Source organism: Diadema antillarum, unplaced genomic scaffold, assembly GCF_040938485.1.
Source record: "Diadema antillarum isolate AM-2024a unplaced genomic scaffold, OU_Dant_1.0 scf00000077, whole genome shotgun sequence".
In the NCBI taxonomy this organism is placed as follows: Eukaryota; Metazoa; Echinodermata; class Echinoidea; order Diadematoida; family Diadematidae; genus Diadema; species Diadema antillarum.
The window spans coordinates 26846-49307 of NW_027270966.1; the positions used below are offsets into that span (position 1 = coordinate 26846).

Below are 22462 nucleotides of genomic sequence, written 5' to 3' on the forward strand. Positions count from 1 at the left end.
CAAACATTGGAAATATAACAGTGCATAGCTTATCAAACATCACCGCATCGTTTTCAAAAACTGTACACCATTATAATATACTTTATCATTTATTCACGGGGTTCTCCGGGGCTATATGTGGTGCCCTGAAACACATTCACATCCTTTTACACGACAAAGCAGAAATCAAATCGCAATTTAACTTACCAATGACCGGTGTAATATAACCAAAATGCCTCTTCTTCTTGGCTACTGGAAGGCTGCAAAGGCTGTTGGAATACGCCTTCTGGCAGCAAACAAAATCTGAACTCAAATCAGCCAGTATACAGGCTGACGGTAAGGTGGACGGACGGCTCCTGGCCGCAAACGAAATTGGGCTTAGACACAAAATTATCTTGCCAACTGGCGCCTGGGTGTGGCAGGTTGGTTTTCTGCCATCACGGAGCTAACTCAATGTTCTCTCGGTGAAATCAAAATGGTGTCTGCCACGAAAAGATCCAACTCTACGGTTAAATTGCTACTCGACTACGACACTCCTTTTCGAGGCATTTGGAATATTTGATACAACTAAAAGGACTTGAACGAAAACACCTATACCGCACTCTCCCGGAACTGGAGCTATTTCCTGTCTTTTCTTTCTACATTAATTGACATGCAAAAATAAATGAACTCCTCTCGGTCATCGATGGCGCGACTTGTAAAACATTTACACCTGTCCTAGCACTTTCTCTCTCTCACTCTCGCTTTCTCTCTCGCTCACTCACTCGCACTTTTTGTCTCGTTATCCCTACCCGTAAACATGTTTGTCTAGTTGAATGACCGATAGGTGTTGTACATGAAACAACCTGGAAATGCATTTTCAATGTGACACCCACCAAGACAAAGAAAAGTTCTAGATGATGTCAGATGCAGTTTTGCTGTACAATTTTTCTCTTTGGTGTAAGTTCTTTTTCCATATTTTGCTTATAAATTCTGATGAAATGAATAGAAATCGTCACCACGCCTATATCCTCTATAACTGAAAGTTCTGTTAAAACAATAAATTGTCGTTTGATTTTTTTTGGGTGAAATTCTGCTGAATGCTAATTGTGGGTGTGTGTGTGTGTATGTGTGCGTGTGTATGTGTGTGTTTAGAATTATTACACATGAGTCTCAATGCTGAAAGAATTTTGGACACCCATACTTCTAGTATGCATGTATATGGTGTTATATAGGATTTTCAAAGGGAAATTGTTAATAACTATCCATACCTTTTATAAAATCATATTTTGGAATGACGTTAACTGTCATTTTTCCATCTGTATATCTTTGCCTGCCCACTGCCAGTGACTATGATGCCTTCCCAGTTGTATGTGAATTCCGTGACCTCATCCCGCATCGAGGTGGTGTGGGGAGCAACGGACGAGACATTCACCAGATATCTCGTGTCCCTTCTTGTGGGTGCCACCGTCCTGCAGTCCGGGGTGGTTGAGCCAAACGAGGAGCGCAAGATTGCATTCGATAACCTCCCTCCTGCCACAGAATATGCAGTTGTCTTGTTCCTGCAGAGCGACCAGGGCGATCCGAACCCCCGAGATGTTCTCAGCGTCACGACTGGTAAGCAGTTCTGAGAATTGTAAGAAATATAAGAAATAAGAAATTTGCTAATTCATGTCATCTTTTCAAGACAAATATCAGAAAATTAAATCAAATATACATTGTTAATGCCAGCTAGGTTTGTTTGTTTGTTTTTTTAATCGCTGTTTACAAACCATCCAGCCTTCTTCCCAGTAATATGTCATCATCGACATCCTGAATGGTTGGAAAAACAATTTTTACAGTAAGATGTTGAGATACATGAATGTAAAAATGAGTAAAGAGTAGTTAGTTTGCCACTTACAAAGCTCTGTATAGTGAGGCCATGCAATATATGAGCAATGCGGTGATAACTAAAAGACATCAATTCTTCTTCTGTCAACACAGAAGTGAGACAGCTTTGTCATGTAATGTGTATGTATCAAAAGGGTAACAATACAATGTATGTACTGATATACACCTTTCACTGCTGCTGGAAATGTATTGATGTACATTGATTACTACTGAGATTGTGCGACTGATGTCGCAATTAAAGGACCACGGATACCATTAGTTGCGCAGTTGTGCAGCAAACATTCTGTATCAGTCATTCATTGAACAAATTCTGTAAATTACTGTAAATTTATGAGCTTTTGTTTCCATTTTCCCAATAAGAAAAATTGTAACCTAACTAATGGTGACATATATTTTCTTTGTTTAATTCTATGTGATGTTCAACCCTTTGTACAAGCTGACATATATGAGACAGATATAAAACCTTTTTTTTTTGGTCTATTTCTTCTTTGTTCAATATGTGATATTCATACATTTTTTGAGCTCTTATATTTGACTCCTATATTAAACTTTCTATTTTCTTCCTTGTCATCAGCTCCTGCATCTCCCACCTCTCTTGTTTTCACGGACGTCTCCGGCCGATTTGTTACCATCGGGTGGGCAGCTCCAGCCTCATCCTTTGATGGCTACGAGTTATGCTGGTCTCCAAGCAATAATAATCGCTTACTTGCTGCCGGCGACACCGAAGAGATCCTAAATCTCCCTGCAGAGGATGTTGAGTACACCATCACCCTCCATACTTATGTTGGAGATGGCAGCAGTAGGGTCCGCAGCGGGGGAATCACACGATTTATCACCCTCAGTACGTCTTTTACTCTGTGCAAATTATTATGCCTTTCGGACGAAGATTGTCATGTGCCGCATGGCATGTTGAAGAAATATATTTTAAGTTGGCAGGGATGTTTCTAGCAGTTGAATGAAAATATTTTCTGTATTCAGTTCTGAACGTTTAATAATTCAATATACTTGATGGATATTCATTGCAGTGTACAATGTACATTGTATATGGAGACCTCCTAACCAATTCTGAATTTGGAGAAAAGAATCTGAATTTTGACCATTTCCAGCTCTTGTTTCAATAGGAGTTTCTTATTTTCATAGATATTTTACTACATACTTCTATAAGAAATGCTCTTTTGTTTTCCTGCTTTTGAGCTAAATCATCCCTAATTTTTCAGGGTACATGTAGAAAGGTTGGGAGGTCAATATACACGAGTTAAAATATTCTTTTCACACCGTCAGTAACATCAATGGTTTTCTGTGACAATGTCTAAAAGAATGTTTGGAAAATTGGAAAAAAAAATATATAAAACACACTACACCTGAACATGTGAGATGAAACTAAATCAGTTGCACCAATAATGTGAATAACATGCTGTCAGGTATTATACGGTGCAGGTGTCATTCATCATTCATTTTTTCATCAAAGTACTAATATTCTGTGCGGCAGCTATGTCTATCAGTGACAGGTACAATAATCACATACGATAAAGTATAATGTGTATGGGGCTACTCTGATACTGTGAGTGAAGCCATCAGATTTTCTAAATAAATGCTTTAATTTCAAAGGTGATGGACTGGAAGGAGAACTGACCGTCACAGACTACACTGCGACCACAATAACTGTGACCTGGACTGCGGTTACGAGTACTTCCTTCACGACCTACCGCCTGCAGGCCCAGCCAGATATTGCTGGCTCTGTAGCGCCGACACAATTCTTCTCCCCCACGTCCCCAAGAGAGTATACTTTTACTCAGCTGATTCCTGGTGTGAGGTACACCATCAGCAACAGTCTTCAGGGAGCAAATCCAGCCGTCATAAGAACCATTCGTCAACGAACAGGTAGGTAATTGGATTGGATTGGATTGGATTGGATTGGATTGAATTGGATTGGATTGGATTGGATTGGATTGGATTGGATTGGATTGGATTGAATTGACTTGAATTGACTTGAATTGACTTGAATCCAATTGAAGTAGTTCTTAATTAAAAAAAACAAAAATATATACATTAAATTATAGCAGACAACACGCTGAATTACTGTTTCTACTTTACAATGAGTTAAAATTATACTGAATTACACACTGAGCACTCTGGGACAGAGATATCAAACAATTGATAAATGCTTGAACCCATATTAAGTGCAAACCACAATAAAGGATTTGTGTTTGGTTTTCATGCTTCAGAGACAGCCTAATTCCTAACAAGCAATCTAAAACTTCGATACTTGACAACATGCAGATTTATCCACCATGTATAGTAAAGTCATTAAAATTGGTGAAACTTACTTTTGAATATGAAAAGGGATGTCACACGAAATATTCATTTCTTGTGTCATGCTCTCTAAATTTTGCAGAACCTAGTCCCGTCACCGGACTACAAACCATGGCTGTCACATCTCAGACGATCACTGTCACGTGGCAGAGTGCGGCCGGCACGCCATTTTTCGATGATTATGTGGTCACCTATGCTCTGGCCGCTCAACCAGACCAGCTGCAGATCTCCAACCGTATCCCAAGTGATGGCACTCGGACTGAGGTCATCGACGGACTTCTCCCAGATACCGAGTATATCATAAATGTGTACACAACGAGTGGGAGTGGAGACGATGAAACAACCAGCACCAGAGTGTCCATACAAGCTACCACCAGTGAGTCAAACCGGGCATTCACACATAGCCTACCAAGATTGCTTGATTTGAAACAATTTTGTAATCAAGCAAACTCCAATCAAATTTGTAATTAAGCAAATTTGCAGTGTGAATGGAAACTGGAATTGCAGAGGGTGATTTGAAAGTTAGTAACAGTTAAGTTTCGAATCAGCAAGTGGGCTGCAATGCACAAAGTCATGTGACAGGCCTCATTGTTAACTATTCATTCTTTTTGTGGGTGTAGGCTGACCATATGAGATTTATCACATTTATGTACCTGTTTACTCTGAGAGAACAAAAAAAAAATGGTTCAGTCAAGTTGAAATCAATAGAAATGTTTGTTTTATTTGTCTTTGACAAGTTTCAAGTTTCTTTGTAATGAATGAGTGATTGCTAGGTCATATGGGATGTGCTGCCATCAATAAGATCACCATCCATTGAATGAGATGTAAATGCTGAAATTTTGCAGGTGCTCTACCAGCCTGCTCTATTCAAGTGACCGAGTCAACCTCCAGCACAGTAACAGTTCAGTGGGGGTCGTGTCCTGGGGTCGATCCATATGTGCTCTCTGTGGACCCCATCGACAGCCAGCCAATGTCTATCCCAGCCACTGAGGAACAGGAGTACACCTTCCAATTTCTCAATCCAGGACAGAGGTACACCGTTCAAATTGCTTCCACGGGCCAGTCTCCATACGATACGGACACCATCTACACAGGTTTGTTTCGATAATGACTGCAGTATCTTAGAAACATTTTATTACCATTTGCAGATGAAACAAAAACCCAGCTTTAGTGCTTCAAAATAGTTCTAAAATGTGAGTTAGGGATAGAAAAATAAAACAATGTAAAAATGTTAATCTGTATAATTAATGTTAAGTATTCTTAAATATACAAAAGGTGAACAATAGTTATAATAAAATTGTATCTAGAATAAACTGTCTGTAGTTTTGGTTTATTGAGAAAAATTGTGATTCCTCCTTATATTTTAGGCTTTATTGCAAAATTGTAACATTTCTAATGGTAGGATGTTTTGTGAGACAACTGACCTACATATATGCATGAAATGTTATAATTATCACATTGATTAATTACCTCGATCAATTGTTTTAAATCACTGCTGCCAATGGTAAACAATGCCTTTAACTCTGAAAATAGAGTTTGATTCCTGCTTGAATCCTTACTTCCAAAGTTGTTCTGCTGCCTTATACTGTGACCTTGAGTGCATCCATAAAGGGAGGGGGAAATCTTTCATGCTTTCTGCACAATTTTGATGTTACAATTCCTTGGATCAGATGACGGGTGTAGGTATCTGAAGTGACCATTAAAACATGCATAAAGGCCATTTGCTTCTGTACTATCCTGTAAAGCACACAATGCTTATTAATCCAATGGGGATGAACTGAATTTGCTGTAACAGGCATTTCCCATAGAAACCTACTTGGGACTAGAGCTTCAACAGGTTAAGCAAAGGTTAAGCAAAAGACCGTAACCATTATCAACAGTTATCATATACGTTACCACATTTGTTTTTACCATTGTTAGGAACATCCTTTCAGATGTAAATTTGCTCAACACCTATTGTGTGCAGGCAACACATTTTGCCTTACTCTCCAAACTTGTATAATGATTCTTTTTTTTTTTTAATGTGTCCAATTTTCCCTTAAATTTTCATTGATGTAATTCTCTGATTTTTCTGTTTTTATACGGAGCAACATGATGCCATGATGGATTTTTCCCTTTGAACTATTGTCATAATTGTTCAGGTTTAAGCCAGCAAGCAGGCTGATGTGCCAAAAGATGCACTTATCAAGCTGTAGGTTAACATCTGTCCATGTTCTTTGAATTTTCCTCAACAGATCCAAATCCTCCCACACAGCTTGTAGCAGCTGAAATCACATCATCCACCATCCAAGTGCGATGGACCGTTCCGGTCGGCGGGTATGAAGTATTTGAAGTGCAGCTCGACAATGAATTGGTGGGCACTGTCCGACAAGATGAAATTCCTGCTGGCGGTCAGCCCTCCTTCACGTTTGACAAACTCCGCCCTGGAGTTGCCTACACAGTCACAGTCACCAATATCGTTGGTACGGGAAGACTGGAGAAGAGGAGTACGGATCTTGAGCAAGAATTTACGACTGGTACGGTTATTTTCTTCCCTTTATTATAAATCCAGAAAGTTTTATGCATTCCTCGAGGAGCCAAGAATTGCAAAAGTAAAATGCACACAAAAGTTTTTTTCTCTACACAATGCACTGAATGGCAGTAGCAATTTATGAAAGTTTCATGCTGGGAGTGTTTCTGGTTTTACAATATGCCAACTGTTTAGTGCTGTATGAGATCTATTTTGTGGTTGGTTCAATCTCATGAAAGCTACATGTGGTTTACATATCTTACAAAAAACATTATCTGCAAGGGAAAGCAGTTTGTGGAAAGGAGTAAATGTTAGCTGAAAGAGTGTGATCCAGTCTGTAGGATGATTGTGACACAGAAGGAAAAGGATTAACAGTGAGAAAATAATGGGGAATGAATTAAACTTGTCTGTATCAAGTCAATAACCCGAGAGTATTGTCTTACTCTTTGTATGCTTCCCTGTAAATCAGATGCACTGGACAGTGGAACTATCTCGGTAATTGACTTCGACACTACGTCCATCGTGGTTCTCTGGGGTGCCGTTACGGGCGTCTTCGACAGCTACATCATCCAAGCCGTGGCCGAGGGAGGAATGTCGCAGGAGAGCATCGTACAGCGTGACGCCATCCTGGAGCAGAGCCTGGAGGAACTGATTCCAGGCCAGCTCTACAACATCTCCCTCATCCTCTTTCCATCTCAGTTCATCGTCAACACCATCTCACAGAGAACAAGTGAGAACAGTGCTCAAAGTGATCTATGTATAATGCAAGGGGGGGGGGGGAGGTGGGGCTCCAGTTTATATTTCTGGTGCCACTTCAGGGTTTCATCATCTGACAAGCAAAAAAACAAAACAAAAAACAAAACAAAACAAACAAACCTTTAGCACAATTTTCTGATACTACTTCCAAGGTAAAAAAAAATTAAAAAAGTTGGGGCCCAAGTGGTTAGACCCTATGTATTCCTATGTATTATGCCAAAAGGGGGGGGGGGGGGAGTTATATTTGTGGTGCCACTTCGGGGTTTCATCAGCTGACAAGGAAGAAAAAAAGCCTTCAACACAATTTTCTGGTGCCACTTCCAGGATATAAGAAAAAAAAGTGGGGTCCAAGTGGTTAGACCTATGTATTCCTTTGAATTATGCAAAAAAAAAGGGGGGGGGGCAAGTGAATTATTAGCAAATGAAATATGTCATGGTTATTATCATTCTCTTGTCATGTCATGTTTTTGAAACGTGCATTTGTGATGTGGGATTGTCTGTCTTCAAAAACCTCATAAGGGTACAATGCTTGGCTATGGAATGATAACATTACAAAATTTGGTTCTTGAAGGTTCCCCTTGAGATCTACTGCAAAGTTTAGGCTCAGCCTACAAGAGAATTTGGCTTGTGTAAAACACCAAATCCCCACAGACCTCTGTCTCAGCATGTTTAAAGAAAAGTCTTGAAATGGATTAGAATAAAAGTGCAAGTTGCGTGAAGTGATATTCAACGCTACATTATAGATGAATGGGTCCATGAAAATATTATATCCAGAGATATTTTCTATAATGCTGATTTAGCTTTATTTTTCTCTCCATCTTTCAACTTCACAGCTCCACAACCACCGGTCAATGTCAATGGCCAGGCTCGGCGTGAAGGAGATGACTTCTCCATCATTATCGCCTGGTCATTCCCGGCGGTTTCAATCGTTCACAGATACGAACTGACATACAGCCCGGTGGACGGGGAGAGCTCTTCTACGGTTACGGTGCTTTCCGACACTTCGTTCTACATCTTCAGCCAGCTTACACCATCACGAATGTACGACTTCACCATCAAGTCCATAGTGGGTGAAGGCAGGACTGAAACTGAGAGCTCACCTGTTGAACTATCAGTCACGAGTGGTATGTATCCTTGCAATATACTTTATCCCGTTGAGGACGGACTGATTTTTCTACAACACACATTTCCCATAGACACTTGCCTGAGTATACTCGGGACTCGTCTTCAATGGGTTAATATCTAATGCTGACAGTATTTTGTTGTGTTTTTCATATATTGTTTCAAATGTTTTACACTGAATGAAAATGATATGGAAATGAATATGACATACATGTAAAAAGATAATGAATAAAAGAAAATTAGCCTGAACTAGAAAGAGAGTTTCAAGCATTCTCAAAAGGAAATAATGTGTTACAAAAAAGTTTTGGAATATAGTATAATGTTGCTAAATATGTATGCATAAGGCTTATATGATGAGTCAAAACACAACATTTATCTCCTGTTATCCAAGATTGAGGTCTCACATGAAGAGAAGCAGAATCCCTTTCATTTACAAGTAGCATAAAAATTATGATAACCCTGATGTGGATGATTATGAATGGAATACTTTTACGCCATCCACTCAAAGAAATGTTCAACTTGTCCATTCAGTAGGTCTGTATATAGTACGTTGGTTATCATCTGTTGTCCCCCTTTCTTCTTCATCTGTTACCCAGACATTAAAAGTGCTGCCCTTTTATCATTTTTGTGATCTTTTTAACATTTCCTTTATTTGTATTAAGCTAGATATTATGAAGATTTAATATTTTCAAACGAGTTACTTGTCTAATAATGTTTAACTACACATACATGTACTTAGTATAAAATGTATCTCACAAATTAAAAATGGTTAGAGCTACCTGCTATCTAAATGTAATTCTAACCATTCAAAGAATGTGTTGAATCCAGCTTAATTTTGATTTTTACCACTTTTCATTTCATTCAGTAGGTTTAGGAAACTTAAAATAGATATAGTGTATTCTTTTATTTAAACTAGATTCCTTTTGTTGATATGAAGAGTCATTATATTCATTTTCTGCAAATTGATGGGTAACTATACTATACTTCCCTTCTTTTCACGAGGTCTATTGATTTTGTGTCCATAATTTCTACAGCTTCAATGGCTTGCACATACCTTCTGCAACAGTCTGTAATTTTCCCATTTATAATGTGAATCTATGCATATGCATTCAATTGTTTCTCTAGTGTTTTTACTGTGTTTAATCCTACTTGTTTGATGTAACAGAATTCAGATAGGTAGGGCTTACAGTGAATTTCTTGTTTTCCATCTATCTCACATTTGATGTTGCCACACGCTGAATGAGAATTCATGCTCAATTTACATTCTGATATTCTTAGAACTTGTATACACCATTAACTTGTGGAAACACTATTTGACTCTTGTTTCTTAAACCTTCAGAAAAAGATAAAAAATTCCCCTTTTTGGTTTTCATTTCAAATATGGAGAACAGTGGACTAGTTCTTGAATTCTTCTGCTTATAATGCCTGACATTATTTCATTTTCAACATGATAGAAATAAGTGACAATCAGGAATGCTTAATAAAGACATTTACTTTTATCAGAAATGGATGTTAAGTATACTTTACTTTGACTTCTTTTACAGCTGCTGCATCAAATGGCGAACTGATTTTGCGAAGCAAGTCAACAAGCGAGATTATTGTGACGTGGGGTATTGACCCTAACAATATCCCAGAAGGCACCTATTTCTTCCGCCTGAGTCCTGGGAATGTGCTCACACCGGTTGCCACAAATGTCGAGGATCGTAATGTGGCATTTACAGGCCTGAACCCGGCAACTGTCTACACAGTTACTCTCAGCTATAACAGTGCCCAACTGGATTCTATAATGGTTTTAACTGGTCAGTTACTAGTTGTTGCTGTGGTACACATGATTTGTTTTGATGTCAGCTGGTATAATGATATTTATTTTGATCAGACTTTGTGGATATTATGATAAACAAAGCAGTTTTTACATTTGTTTGAAATCCTACTCATCCTTTGTTATCCTTTATTGGTCTCATGTTGCTGAGTTTATGGAAAAAAAAACACCCAATAATTATGCATTTCAATGTGTAATCCTTGAAGTTGTAAACACAATTTTAAATCAGTTCATTGTATCATATATGACTTGGATACATCCCACAAGGTTTATGTGACACTTTCGATGTGTAATTACCTCCGCCAAGGGAGGAGGTTATGTTTTCGTTACCGTTAGTTTGCTCGTTCGTTCGTTTATCCATGTGCAAAATAACTCAAAAAGTAGGTAACAGATTGGGATGAAACTTACAGGAAAGGTTGGAGTAACAAACGATTAACTTTTGGTAGTGATCCGAGAATTTTGGGGGAATTTATGAAGGATTTTGATATTTGGCAGGTAGGGTCAATGAACTTGGGAGTTCAGGCTGCGCGTATTTGAGGTTTGCATGCGCGCACTAAAGTGCGTGCTCTAGTTTCTGCTGGGGAGAGGCGCGCCACGCATCTGAGGGTTTATGATGTAACAAAGGCTTCTATATTGGGAAATCGAGCGATTTTTCAGTGGGTGAAAATCACTTATCTCTATGGAAGAGCAAGATCATTAGTGGAAAGTAACTGCTTGACGGAGGTCAGCGCTCTCGGAGTGCTTTTTTAGTTGTGTTAATAATTCCCTGTAATGCTTGATTTGACTCTCCATAATGTAATTTTTTATGATGATTTGTGGAATCTTTGCTTGACCTTCTCATCAGCTGTAATTAATTTTCACCCATATAATTGATTTATTTCTCTCCTTCTCTATTAATGCACACACTTTAGATCCCACCCAACCGACGAATGTGAATGTACTTCCCATTCAGTCAACATCAGCTACAGTCAACTGGGATTATAATAGTGACCAAGATGTCACCCAGTTTGATGTCTCGTACAAGCCCAATTTGATGAGTCTCCCTTTCGTGGCAGCTGGCACTGTTGATGGCAGCACAGAGGTTTTACCGCTCACGGGTCTAGACCCGTCCACCGAGTACAGAGTGCGAGTCATAGCCACGGTAACAATCAACGGCCTCTCTGCAATGAGTGAACCGGCAGAGGGTACATTCTCCACAGGTATGATATGATTGGTTCTTTTGAGCATGCTGCACAAACTTGTAGATCAGAAAATACACTGTATTTATCATTGTCTCTCATTTCTAAATCCACTTACAGAGTTGAAATAAGCAGTTCTGTAACATCTGGGTCCCTTTTCATAAAACTTATTATCGGTAACAACTGCCACATTTCTGTGACAAATTTGTTTTTAGCCAATCAGGTGCAAGGATGTCAGTAGCTTATGACAAACTGTGACAACTTGTCACTGATAACAAGTTCTATGAAACAGGGCCCTGATGTGAGATTTAATAAGGCTCCAGTACTCTGTAGAGGTGCATGATTTAAAAGATTTTCAAATGGTTTATGCTTGAGATTCCTTGTCCAGGAATTTATGGCTGCAGTCCCAGTTTGAATGATATTTTGCCATTGTGACTCTATAAGGCAAAAGTGTCACCATGTGATTGAGGTCGTGAAAGCTGTCAGCCCTGACTAGTTGTCAGTCTCTGACAGTTAACGTCATAGTGACAGTCAGTGACCAGAACTTCTTAGCCAATCAAAACCAAGCATTGCCCTGAAGTTGTCAGGGCTGACAACTTTCATAAAATGGGACCCAGGTTCATTTAATAGTTCATAGCAAAACATATTGTCATCATACTAGTGACAAACCAGTCCATTGCCATTTACAGGTTAAGATGCACTCATTTCATAATTATTGCTGTGTGTATGAGAATAAAAAAAACAAGAACTTCTTCCCATAAAACTCATTCTATCACTCCCACAAAGGCTGGTGTAAAGTCATTCTCTGTTTCTCTAACGAATTGTTTTGCCAGTATCCCTTGGCGAAGGAGTCATCGAGTTCCGAGAAGTGACTACCACTGTGGTTGAAGTCCTGTGGGGTACATTGCTCAGTGACCCTGATCTCTTGACCTATAGCATTGCAATCACATCTGAGCAAGGAGATGGGATGGTATGTATGTGTGGCAGACTTGTCTACCACACTTTGAATGGACTGGGAAGTATACATGTATGCACCTTATAGAAAGGACATACAAATGCTCGGGGCTAGAATGCAACTGATAAATCTGTAATAATTATGACTATACATATATGTTTATATAAACATATACATGTATTTGAATATGAATATATGAATAAATAGATAAAGAATGTATGTATGTACACTGTATGTATAAGCTTAGAGTTTGATAAATAGAAATACAATTTTATGAAATCATTATTATCATACTTCACATGACAACAGTTAAAAAAAATAGTGTTCTCTCGAAAATATATGATTTACTACTTTTCAGAAATGTGTTCTGATATTTGCATATCATTTCAAGTCTTCCCATGTTTAATGACCATTCATTCTCTGTCCCTCTCTCGGCCCTTTATTTCCACCCAGTCTCGCTTTGTCAGTCAGTCAACTAATAGGTTCACCTCAGCCAGATTCACAGGGCTCATTCCAGGCAGACTCTACACAGCACGGCTCAGCTACATTGGCTCCCAAAATAATGACATGAGCACAGCAAATGTCCGCACATGTGAGTGACAAAATAATGCAGTACAAAAATGGTATACAAATAGACTTTTCCTTGAGAGTTTCTTGTCAAAACTATGGGCAGAGGTGACTCCACCAGAACTATTCACTGAGGGGTGCAGCCCTGAAGTGAATAGTTCTTTGGGAGTCACCGAGGCCTATAGTTTTAGCAAGAAACTAAGAATTAAGCAAAGTATATTTGTACTAGATTTTGAATCAAAACTTGAAACAGAAGAAGGGGGAAATAGGGGAAAATGCGAGACTAGAAGTTGTGTGATGGGTGCGATCTTGTAAAGGGACCCTGGGTAGGGATACCTGACCCTAACTGTAAGAAGCAGAGCATGATGTCAAAACTGCTTTGTGATGTTTCTTTTTAAAAATGATACGTTTCACAGAGTGACAGTACGATCGAAGCAGTGCGCATTGTCAGAATTTCTTTGTTACATCACAATTGATTTGTTAGAAATTGATGCATTTCACAGAGTGACGGTATGACCAGTGCACAGTGTCAAAATTGTTTTGTGTCATCACAATTGTTTTTGTTAGAAATGTTACATTTCACTGAGTGACGATACAAACCTGCGCACAATTTCAGAATTGCTTTGTGACATCATTTTGCAAATAGTACAGATAATCAATTGCTCATTTTCATGACATAAAAGTTACTGAGTTTAAATTTGTTGATCAAATTTGTCTTTTAATTCAAGTATACATATATGTGAATTTATGTATATATAAAAATATTTAAGGCATAATTTACCATTTGCAGATGAAACAAAAACCAAGCATTAGTGCTTCAAAATAGTTTTGAAATGTGAGTTAGGGATAGAAACAACCACTGTAAAGATTTGAAACCGTATAATCGATGTTAAGTATTGTTAAATACACAAAATGTGAACAATAGTTATGATAAAAATGTTTACAGGTTAAACTGTCTACAGTTAAGGTTTATTGAGAAAAATACCAATATCTCCGTATATTTTACGCTTTATTGTGAAAATTGTATGTGGTAGGATGTTTGGTGATGTAACAGACCTACGCATACATGTATGCATCAAATGTGATATCTTAAATATTTTTTTAAATCACTGCTCCCAAAGGTAAACAAGGCATTTAATTCTATATTTGTCACTTTTATGAATTGTCTTTTCTCTTCCGTCATTAGATCCAGAGGCTGTGCCTTCTCTCTTCCTCACGTCTGGGGAAACGATGGTCCAACTCTCCTGGGTCCTGCCGAGCGGTGACTTTGACAGCTTTGAGATCACCTACCTGAGGAACAATGCCCTACAGACTGAGACGGCTTCTGGCAGTGACAATACGCTGACTGTGAGCTTCCTAGATCCCAACACGACCTACGAGTTTACCATCGTCACCTCGTCAGGGAACAGAAAGAGTGCGCCTTTTACGAGATCAATAACAACGGGTTCGTACTATGTGTTTATTGCAAAAACCTTCAGTGCAGTTACTTACATGCACTGAGAGTAATCTGTACTTAACACCGACAATGTAGTAAAATTATGGCAGTGTTATTTTTTGATCTGTTCAAAGCTGTGTTTTGTAATCTGCATACATCTACACTCTGACAGTTGAAGATGAGTTGGAATCAACGGAAGTTATCTTCAGTGAGGCATGTTTTGTAATGGCTGTTCAGATGCCCAAGTATACATATAGTGAATGGTCACTAGTGCGATGGTACAAGATTTTGCACGAGGTGAAAAATAGGGGCGCTCTATTCAATGAGGCGAAGCTGAGTTGAATAGTGCGCCTCATCTTCAAACGCGTGCGAAATCTTGTTCCATTGCACAAGTAAAGACCATACACTATTTGTTTTATACAACACCTCGAACATCAACAGATGTGGTCCACACATATTCTTGAATTTAGCACAGAAATGGCAACCATTTTCCATGAAAGACAAATGAGTAGCTGAATGATTTACCCATAATGGACTGAAACTTTTCTGTTTTAAAAGGTTGTATTCATCTTTCTCCTATGTATAGATGCCATCACATATGATTATCAATTGTAAAATCTCTTAGGCCTGGTGACTCACATTTCTTCTTTCAGTCCAGTTGATCTTCTCTGGCACAAATGAACCTCCAAGGAGATTATGTGAAATTGTATATGTAATTGCTAATTGACTGCGGTTGATGATATGATTCATCGGTGTGATGAATTGTTGTGTGTTTTTTGTTTGTTTGTTTCTTTCTTTCTTTTTTGGCTGAGTTTGGTCTATGTGGAATGTTCCTCATGTAATGTATTGCTCTCCTTCATCTTGTATAGATGCCCTTAATGTGTATGAGATTGCAGTACGCACCGTGACAACAAGTGAGATTGAAATTGTTTGGGGACCTGCCCCAGGGGTCACATTATGGACCTTGAACTTGGACCCAAGTAAGTTTTTGTCATTCTTTTTTTTTTTTTTAAAGAATACACTACCATTTTCTTTCATTAGGCACACTAAGGTATGCAAAAATGAATACCTTGTTCAATGTATTTTAAAATGTGTTTTGATATTTGCTTTTTTTCCCCCATTTTGCTGCTGGCTCTTGTGAATTCAGTACTGTCAAGTAAATAAGTTCTATATATATATATTTGTTTTCTTTTTAGTTTTTTTTTTGCTTTACAATAGTTCACTTTGACATTGGCTTTATTTTACATTAGCTATAAGGAAGCGATTTATTGTTGTTACTGCTTTGCAGTATTTTAAACTGTTTTTTTTTTCTCATAAAATACTGATTTTCCAAATGGTGTAATTACTATACAGGTCAATTCAATTTCAGGAAAGGTGAAAATTCTGTTTTCCACCACAAATGTGTCTTTTTCAGCCCTGCAATGCTGTTTAAAGCCAACAACTATGAGGCTGAAGATTTAGTGCATCGAGACTATCCTTGGTGGTCGAGATCCTGTATTGAGAACCAATGGATTTATTTTAAAATGAATCTTGCCTTGGTCGTACACACTGAGTCAGTATTGCCCCTCGTTTTCGAGAGATATTGACTATCCTCTGTGAATATCAGATCGTATGAATGGTGTATCAGTGTTTGGTGCAAAATCTGATGCTGTCAATTTAATTAATTTTGATTTCTCATTTCAGCCGTGGGAACACAACTTTTATACACCACATCGCCATCATACAGATTTACTGGACTCACGCCTGGAGTAGAATACACAATCACTGTTAACAGTCCAGGTGTAGCACGCAATGTTACCCAGAGAACCTGTAAGTATATGGAGCATCTTCTATACTTTGTAGCTGTACCAAGTACTTTTTTTTCTTTTTGTTGTTTTAATATTACAATTAGGGCCCTGTTTTTCTTTATTGGGCTAAAATGATCAGTTGGGTGACAAACTAATCATGATGAATTAAAGCTCATCCTCTTTTAATAATCACTAACACAAACAGATTAAGAGGTTGAACTTGGTAGTAGTCAGTGTGTTCATTTGTGTTATTGTGTGCACTGTATGTATGTGTCTTTAGATGTTTGATACAACAGAAAACTATCTGTATGCATCAATCTTATTTGTTCATGTAAATGTTGAGGTTGCATTCGGGCAGATGTGGCATAGGTTGAACTTGGTGATCGATGAGCTATTACATAATTGGTATCGACAGATACTTAATATATAGTCTGTATATTTGGTTGCTTATCAAAGATGGCCCTTACAGCAGATGCTACCTATTACTTGCATAAGAATCAGTGCAACCTTAAACTGAATGCAGCAGGCGGCAGATCTCAGAAAGATATACTTATTGGGCAAAATTTACTAGTAATATCTAAGCATTGCCTTAGCTCGAGAATAATTGAAATATCTGTAATCAGTCCTGGGCCCTGTTTTATGAAGAGTTAAGATTGATTATAAAATTGATTTCTATGGAACGTCTATGGCAGCCTGTGTGGTAAGGAAATTCAAAATCGATTATATCTTTTGATAAAACAGGGTCTGTTAGTGGTTGTCACTCTCTCTGTCTTTCCTGGTCCTTTTTCCCTTTTTTGCCCACTCATTTGAGTGATGTGAATGGTACTTTGAATAAGTTGCAAAAGTCATGAGTAAATTTTCAAGCAGCTTTTAGTATTCAGTCAATATTTGTTTGTTTGTGGGTTTCTTTTTTTTGCATATCTTTTCAAAAATTTCCTCCAGTGCCTTACTCAGAATCACTGTTTGAAGAATGAATAGGATGTTCATTTCTCCTGTACATGTAATCTGCAGGATATCATTTAATAACGAACAGTTTTTATCAGGCTTTTTCAAATGTCATAATCACTAAACATGTGTTTTAATATTTTTCCATCCCATATTTCATTGAATTCTGGCAATACAGTCCCTGCAATGCCTCGAAATTTGATTTCGACAAGCATGCCACTTCAGCTCAACCTGCAGTGGAGTGCACCAATCTTGGGAGAAGTGGATAGATACCGCATCACGTACGTCAGCGCTGGTGTCAGACAGGTTCTTCCAGACCTACCTGCAGACACCACAACTTACAGTCTCACGGTACGTGAAATATTCACTTTGCCTTTACAAGTTGGCTATGAGAAAATGCATACATGTACATCTGTATATTGTATCTGTGACTGCAATGTGAGACTGCCAGCGACTTTGAGAGAAAACTAAAAATGCACATTTTAAATCAACCCTTTCTTTTAGAGATGAACATGTTGCAGCTGTATGTTATGTACTGTAGGATTGTGTGCTTCTTGTGAACATTTGATTGTGAGTGCATTGAGCACCCTGAGTGGATATGTTGCATTTTATAAATGTCTATATCATTATTTTTTTTTATCTCCCATGACATACACTACATAGTAGTGTCACATTTGAATCTACCAACTGCAGTACACCCATGCTATGATAAGTTATATGATGCACTTTAGCCTCAGGAATGCATTTATATTTGCTTGTGTGTGTTTGCTTGCTATACCTACATATAGTGAGGGAATTTTTGGGCAGAAATAAAGATCTTTAGCTTTTCCTGAATCTTCATGTTTTCTATTCCATCTGTTACCATGTATTGCAACACTCAAATTTGAAAAAGGTTTCCCAAAAAAATGTGGTAAATAAGGTAAAATACCTGTATGTAGCTTGAGTAATTGATTTCGTGTATAGTTTTTTGACCAATGTGATGTGGAATAACTCAAAAATTTGTTACATCCATAGAATCTAGATCCAGCCACGGAGTATGATGTCAGCATCCAGGCCGTTGCTGGGGACCTTGTCAGTGAAGCTGTCTCAAGAACCCTGGAGACAAGTATGGAATGAGAGACTGTTATCATAATCCTCCACTTAACACAGTGAAATATTGGTTTTGAAAGAAAGAAGTGTAAAAGGGGTTATTAACCGTGCAGGAGTGTGGAATGATGATTTACTTTATAGTAGACTTTAAAGGGACTGTACAGTACTGGTTGAGGTTGGGATTCATGTTTTGAACATTCCTAAGTGAGATAATGAAAAGCCTCTTATGAAATATGAAAGAGCATGTAATTTTAAGAAGGATTCAATGTTTATTTGATGAAAAGTGGTTTTCAAATGGCTGAGATATCAAAAAAAGTGCTGATAATAAAAGGCAACATGCCACAACTTTATTAGAATATCTTTGTTTCACCTTGTTTTTGGATATCTCAGCCATTTCAAAACCGATTTTCATCGAATAAACTTTCGATACCCCTTAGAACTGCATGCTCTTTGACATCTCATAGAGTGGTTTCTGAATATCTCGCAAAACGTTAAAAGCTAAATCTACACCTTGACCAGAACTGTACACACCCTTTAACTTGGTAGGCATGATCCTTGGTCAGTGAAGATAAATGGGAAGAAGAGTCTGAAATCTGACAAGCATTGCTGTAGCAACAAATTCTACCCTAGAAAAAAAAATAAGGCTGTATTGAGATGGATATATATATGTATATACACATTGTATATATATATTTTTTTTTTTTTGGGGGGGTGGGGGGGTTGGGTTGGTAATCTAAAGGATTCGTAGACAAGATAAATCTGAATACCATTTAACTGGGATCATGTACTTTAATGTCGCAACTGATTGACAACTTACCCTTCATTGACATAAATAAGTACACTATTATTTGTCAATTACTTACCATAAAACAACTCAAAGCAATAAAATCCTTAATTTGAGTGTTCCTTTATGAGAATGTGTTCTGCATGGAGCAAAGGACTGTTTTTTTTTTTCATATAACAAGAAATAAACAGATGTCACATATTTTGAATCTTAATTCAACTATTTTGACGAGAAGCTTATCTCTGTCTGCGACCTACACTGTTTCACAATATGCCCTGATAATTTTGTCGACGTTAAAAGTGAGAAAACCAGAGCAAAAAAAAAAGGGAAATCTATATATTCCCTGCTATTGACCGATTCGGGTTCGTTGAGGGCAGCAGACATTTTACGGCACAGGGCGCAGCCATAGTGGGTGTATCGGTGTGTATCAGCCGACCCCCCCTGCTCTCCCCCACCCCGGGGCAACATGTTTATCACGCACTTGTAACAAAGGTTCGCGCACTAGCAAGCATTCGCGCACTCAGTACGAGACGCCCATTGGCTAAAGCAGTTTTTCATTCTGCGCGCGTGCTAATGTAGGGAGAGGGGTGGGGGAGTGCGGAGGGGGGGTCGGATGATACACCCAGTATGGCGCTGCCCATGCCAAAAATACACATAGCGCGTCACAGAATCGGTCAATAGCTCAAAATTTAGAAGTTTGATGATATGCCCAGTTCATTTTAATCGCTGTTAAATGAAACTATCAGGCTTTCATCACTCTCTTGACTAGAAATAGTTTTTATCTCTGTGGCATGCAATGCCCATTTTATTTGAACAGATTTAGCATGATAAACTATTCTTCTTTATTTCTCTCTAATGGAAATATCTCTGTGGCAATACTTATATTTTATTTGAACAGATTTAGCATGATAAACTATCCTTCTTTATTCTTCTTTCATGAAAAAAAGAAAGAAATATGATCAAAGTGACTGCAGAGGATTATGCAGTTGGTCATGATAACTAGCCATTTCTTTTTACAAGCCATATACCACAACTATTCAGTGTGCACCATCTAATCCATTGAGGACGAGTCCCAAGTAAAATCGGGCAGGTGTCTCTGGGAAATGTGTGTTGTAGCAAAATTAGTCTTTCCTCAACGGGTTAATACATCATTCAATGTGAGTAAGTGTGGCAGCTGACCAATGGCCTGTAGACTATCAATCTTTGTTTCTTTGATATTTTCTATTCTTTCTTAATGTCACAGGTGGCCTCCAATCACTGGAAATCCTGGTGAAAGAGTCTACAATCAACTCCATCACTGTAGTGTGGGGTATGGTGACAAACCTAGAATCCCTGCAGCCATTGTCCAGGTACCAGCTCTCCATCACACCACAAGATGCTCAAACACAGGTATTAAAGGATATTAAAGTCTAAAAGTTTTCAGGTTATTTATCCTTGTTTTTCAACAGATATAACGTGCATGTGTGTAGGCACATTGTATGTTTATTTGCTTGTTTTTTGTTTTCAATTTACAAAAATTGTATCTATATCGCAGCAAGTATGAGTGCCGAGGCTGATGTATACACCTGTACAAGTACTATTACAAATGAGAATAGAGTAATCAACTTCATCTTCTGGAGAAAGTAATAAGGAATCAACCTTATATTTTTGATGCACTGAATGAAATGAAGATATGGAAATGCATGTATATCTGTATATAGGGCTTGGTGATTCAACTTTGTCCGAGTATGCATTTTTTTTAACATTAAATTCAACTTTACACTGTGAAATGTAATGATTATTAGGAGGAATTGCTTAACATGTAATTATTAACTTATGAATATATAACAAAAGGTATAGAAAAGCACTATCTTCAGAGCAACATTCATAAAACACTTTGAAGTATGATGTAAGATTAGGTATAGGTACACTATATTTTGTACAATTAATATATCTTATGTGCAGGAGAGCTGAATATTTTCAGAGCAACATTTATAAAACACTGAATTATGATGTAAGATTAGGTAAAGATCAGGATTATGTGTAATAGTTACTAGAGCTGGATATTTTCAAAACAGCATTCATAAGACTTTTTGAAGTACTTTTGTACATGTATGATGTAAGATGAAGTGATAGTGAATACAGCCCTGTATGTTACATACTATATTTATATATTTTATTTTCAATAGTTACTGGAGCAGGAAATTTTCAGAACAGCATTCATAAAAGACTCTCTGAAGTACCTGTATGATGTGAGATGAAGTACTCAGTAATAGTGAATATGTTTAATATGTTTTTATATTTTACATGCAATAGTTACGAGAGCTGGATATCTTCAGGGCAACATTCAGTGGACTCATCCCAGGGAGGGAGTACACTATCACTCTAAGTGTGACCCTCACTGATATCACTCCCGTCTCCATCAACCAATATACAAGTAAGCAACATTACAATGAATCTATTTTTGATGCATGAATCTATGTTGTTTTATAGATATATGTCATATATATGATTTGTCATATGTCACTAATATAGGTGTCTGTTTGTTTAGCATAGTAAAGCAGAGCTTCCAAGTCTACCTGAAAATGTCAATATCTGTTCATGTTTGAATAAGAGAATATTAAAATCTCTGTGATTTGGGAGTTATTTTTGCCCATTGAAATGCATGTACAACACATGTAACACACAGATATCTCCCTGATTGCTGAGTGGAATCCTCCTGATTTGGATGTGGGAATGCTGGCAGACCTGCTGGGTTCTGTGTCATAATACTTGTTATCAGTGACTACTGTCACATTTCTGTGACAAATTTGCTCTTAGCCAATCAGATGCAGGGATTTCAGTAGCTTATAACAACTATGACAACTTGTCACTAATAACAAGTTTTATGAAACGGCGTCCAGGTAAAGTACTGTGATAGGATCACCATATTCACGACAGAAGCTCATCTGCTAAAGATGCAAAGCAAATTTGACTATGGTTTATTTTTTATTGCAGTCAAAGGTCAATTGCAAAATCCCATGCTTTCCTTTGCATGTTTTTATTTTTTTTTAGTTTCTGCAATCAAAAATAATGATTGATATTTTCATAACTTCTATGTATAAGTTATACAGATTTTGTTATTAATTGAAAGAAGGTTACTAGCTAGTAGAATTAATATCAAATCTATCTTTGTCATAAACCTCCTTTTAAGGGAGAATAGAGCACTGATATACTTCCATGTATTCAGATCAAAGAATGAAAGATGTGACTTACAGCTATTAGGAGTAATGTGACAAAGGAGTTTTGTGACAAAGACACTGAATTATAAGGCACAGATGTAAGCCACACTGTACATAGTCTTGTAGATAATGCCTATAACATTATTTTTACCCGA

The 22462-nt window shown here is 37.7% G+C and overlaps 2 protein-coding genes across 2 annotated transcripts in view; both read left to right on the forward strand.

Moving 5' to 3' along the window:
• Positions 1-1313: 1313 nt before the first annotated feature.
• On the forward strand, positions 1314-8302 carry LOC139717550 (fibronectin-like). The gene is made up of 8 exons (XM_071629059.1): positions 1314-1575; positions 2423-2689; positions 3457-3729; positions 4244-4537; positions 5007-5255; positions 6396-6677; positions 7140-7400; positions 8292-8302. The coding sequence occupies exons 1-8, from the start codon at positions 1314-1316 to the stop codon at positions 8300-8302; spliced, it is 1899 nt and encodes a 632-aa protein (XP_071485160.1).
• A 9444-nt stretch (positions 8303-17746) lies between these two features.
• LOC139717551 (tenascin-N-like) overlaps positions 17747-22462 on the forward strand; it is a 31631-nt gene continuing 26915 nt past the window's right edge. Inside the window, exons 1-4 of the mRNA XM_071629060.1 lie at positions 17747-17761; positions 18249-18339; positions 20351-20496; positions 21403-21523. Of these exons, the coding sequence (XP_071485161.1) occupies positions 17747-17761; positions 18249-18339; positions 20351-20496; positions 21403-21523 (373 nt within the window). The remainder of the gene's footprint in view (positions 17762-18248; positions 18340-20350; positions 20497-21402; positions 21524-22462) is intronic.

What these genes read in the sequence shown, in the direction of transcription:
- LOC139717550 (XM_071629059.1), top strand. Translation starts at nt 1,314, where the DNA reads ATGCCTTCCCAGTTGTATGTGAATTCCGTGACCTCATCCCGCATCGAG. An exon ending in TGTTCTCAGCGTCACGACTG is followed by an intron (nt 1,576 to 2,422) that starts GTAAGCAGTTCT and finishes CCTTGTCATCAG; the next exon opens with CTCCTGCATCTCCCACCTCT. An exon ending in AACCATTCGTCAACGAACAG is followed by an intron (nt 3,730 to 4,243) that starts GTAGGTAATTGG and finishes TAAATTTTGCAG; the next exon opens with AACCTAGTCCCGTCACCGGA.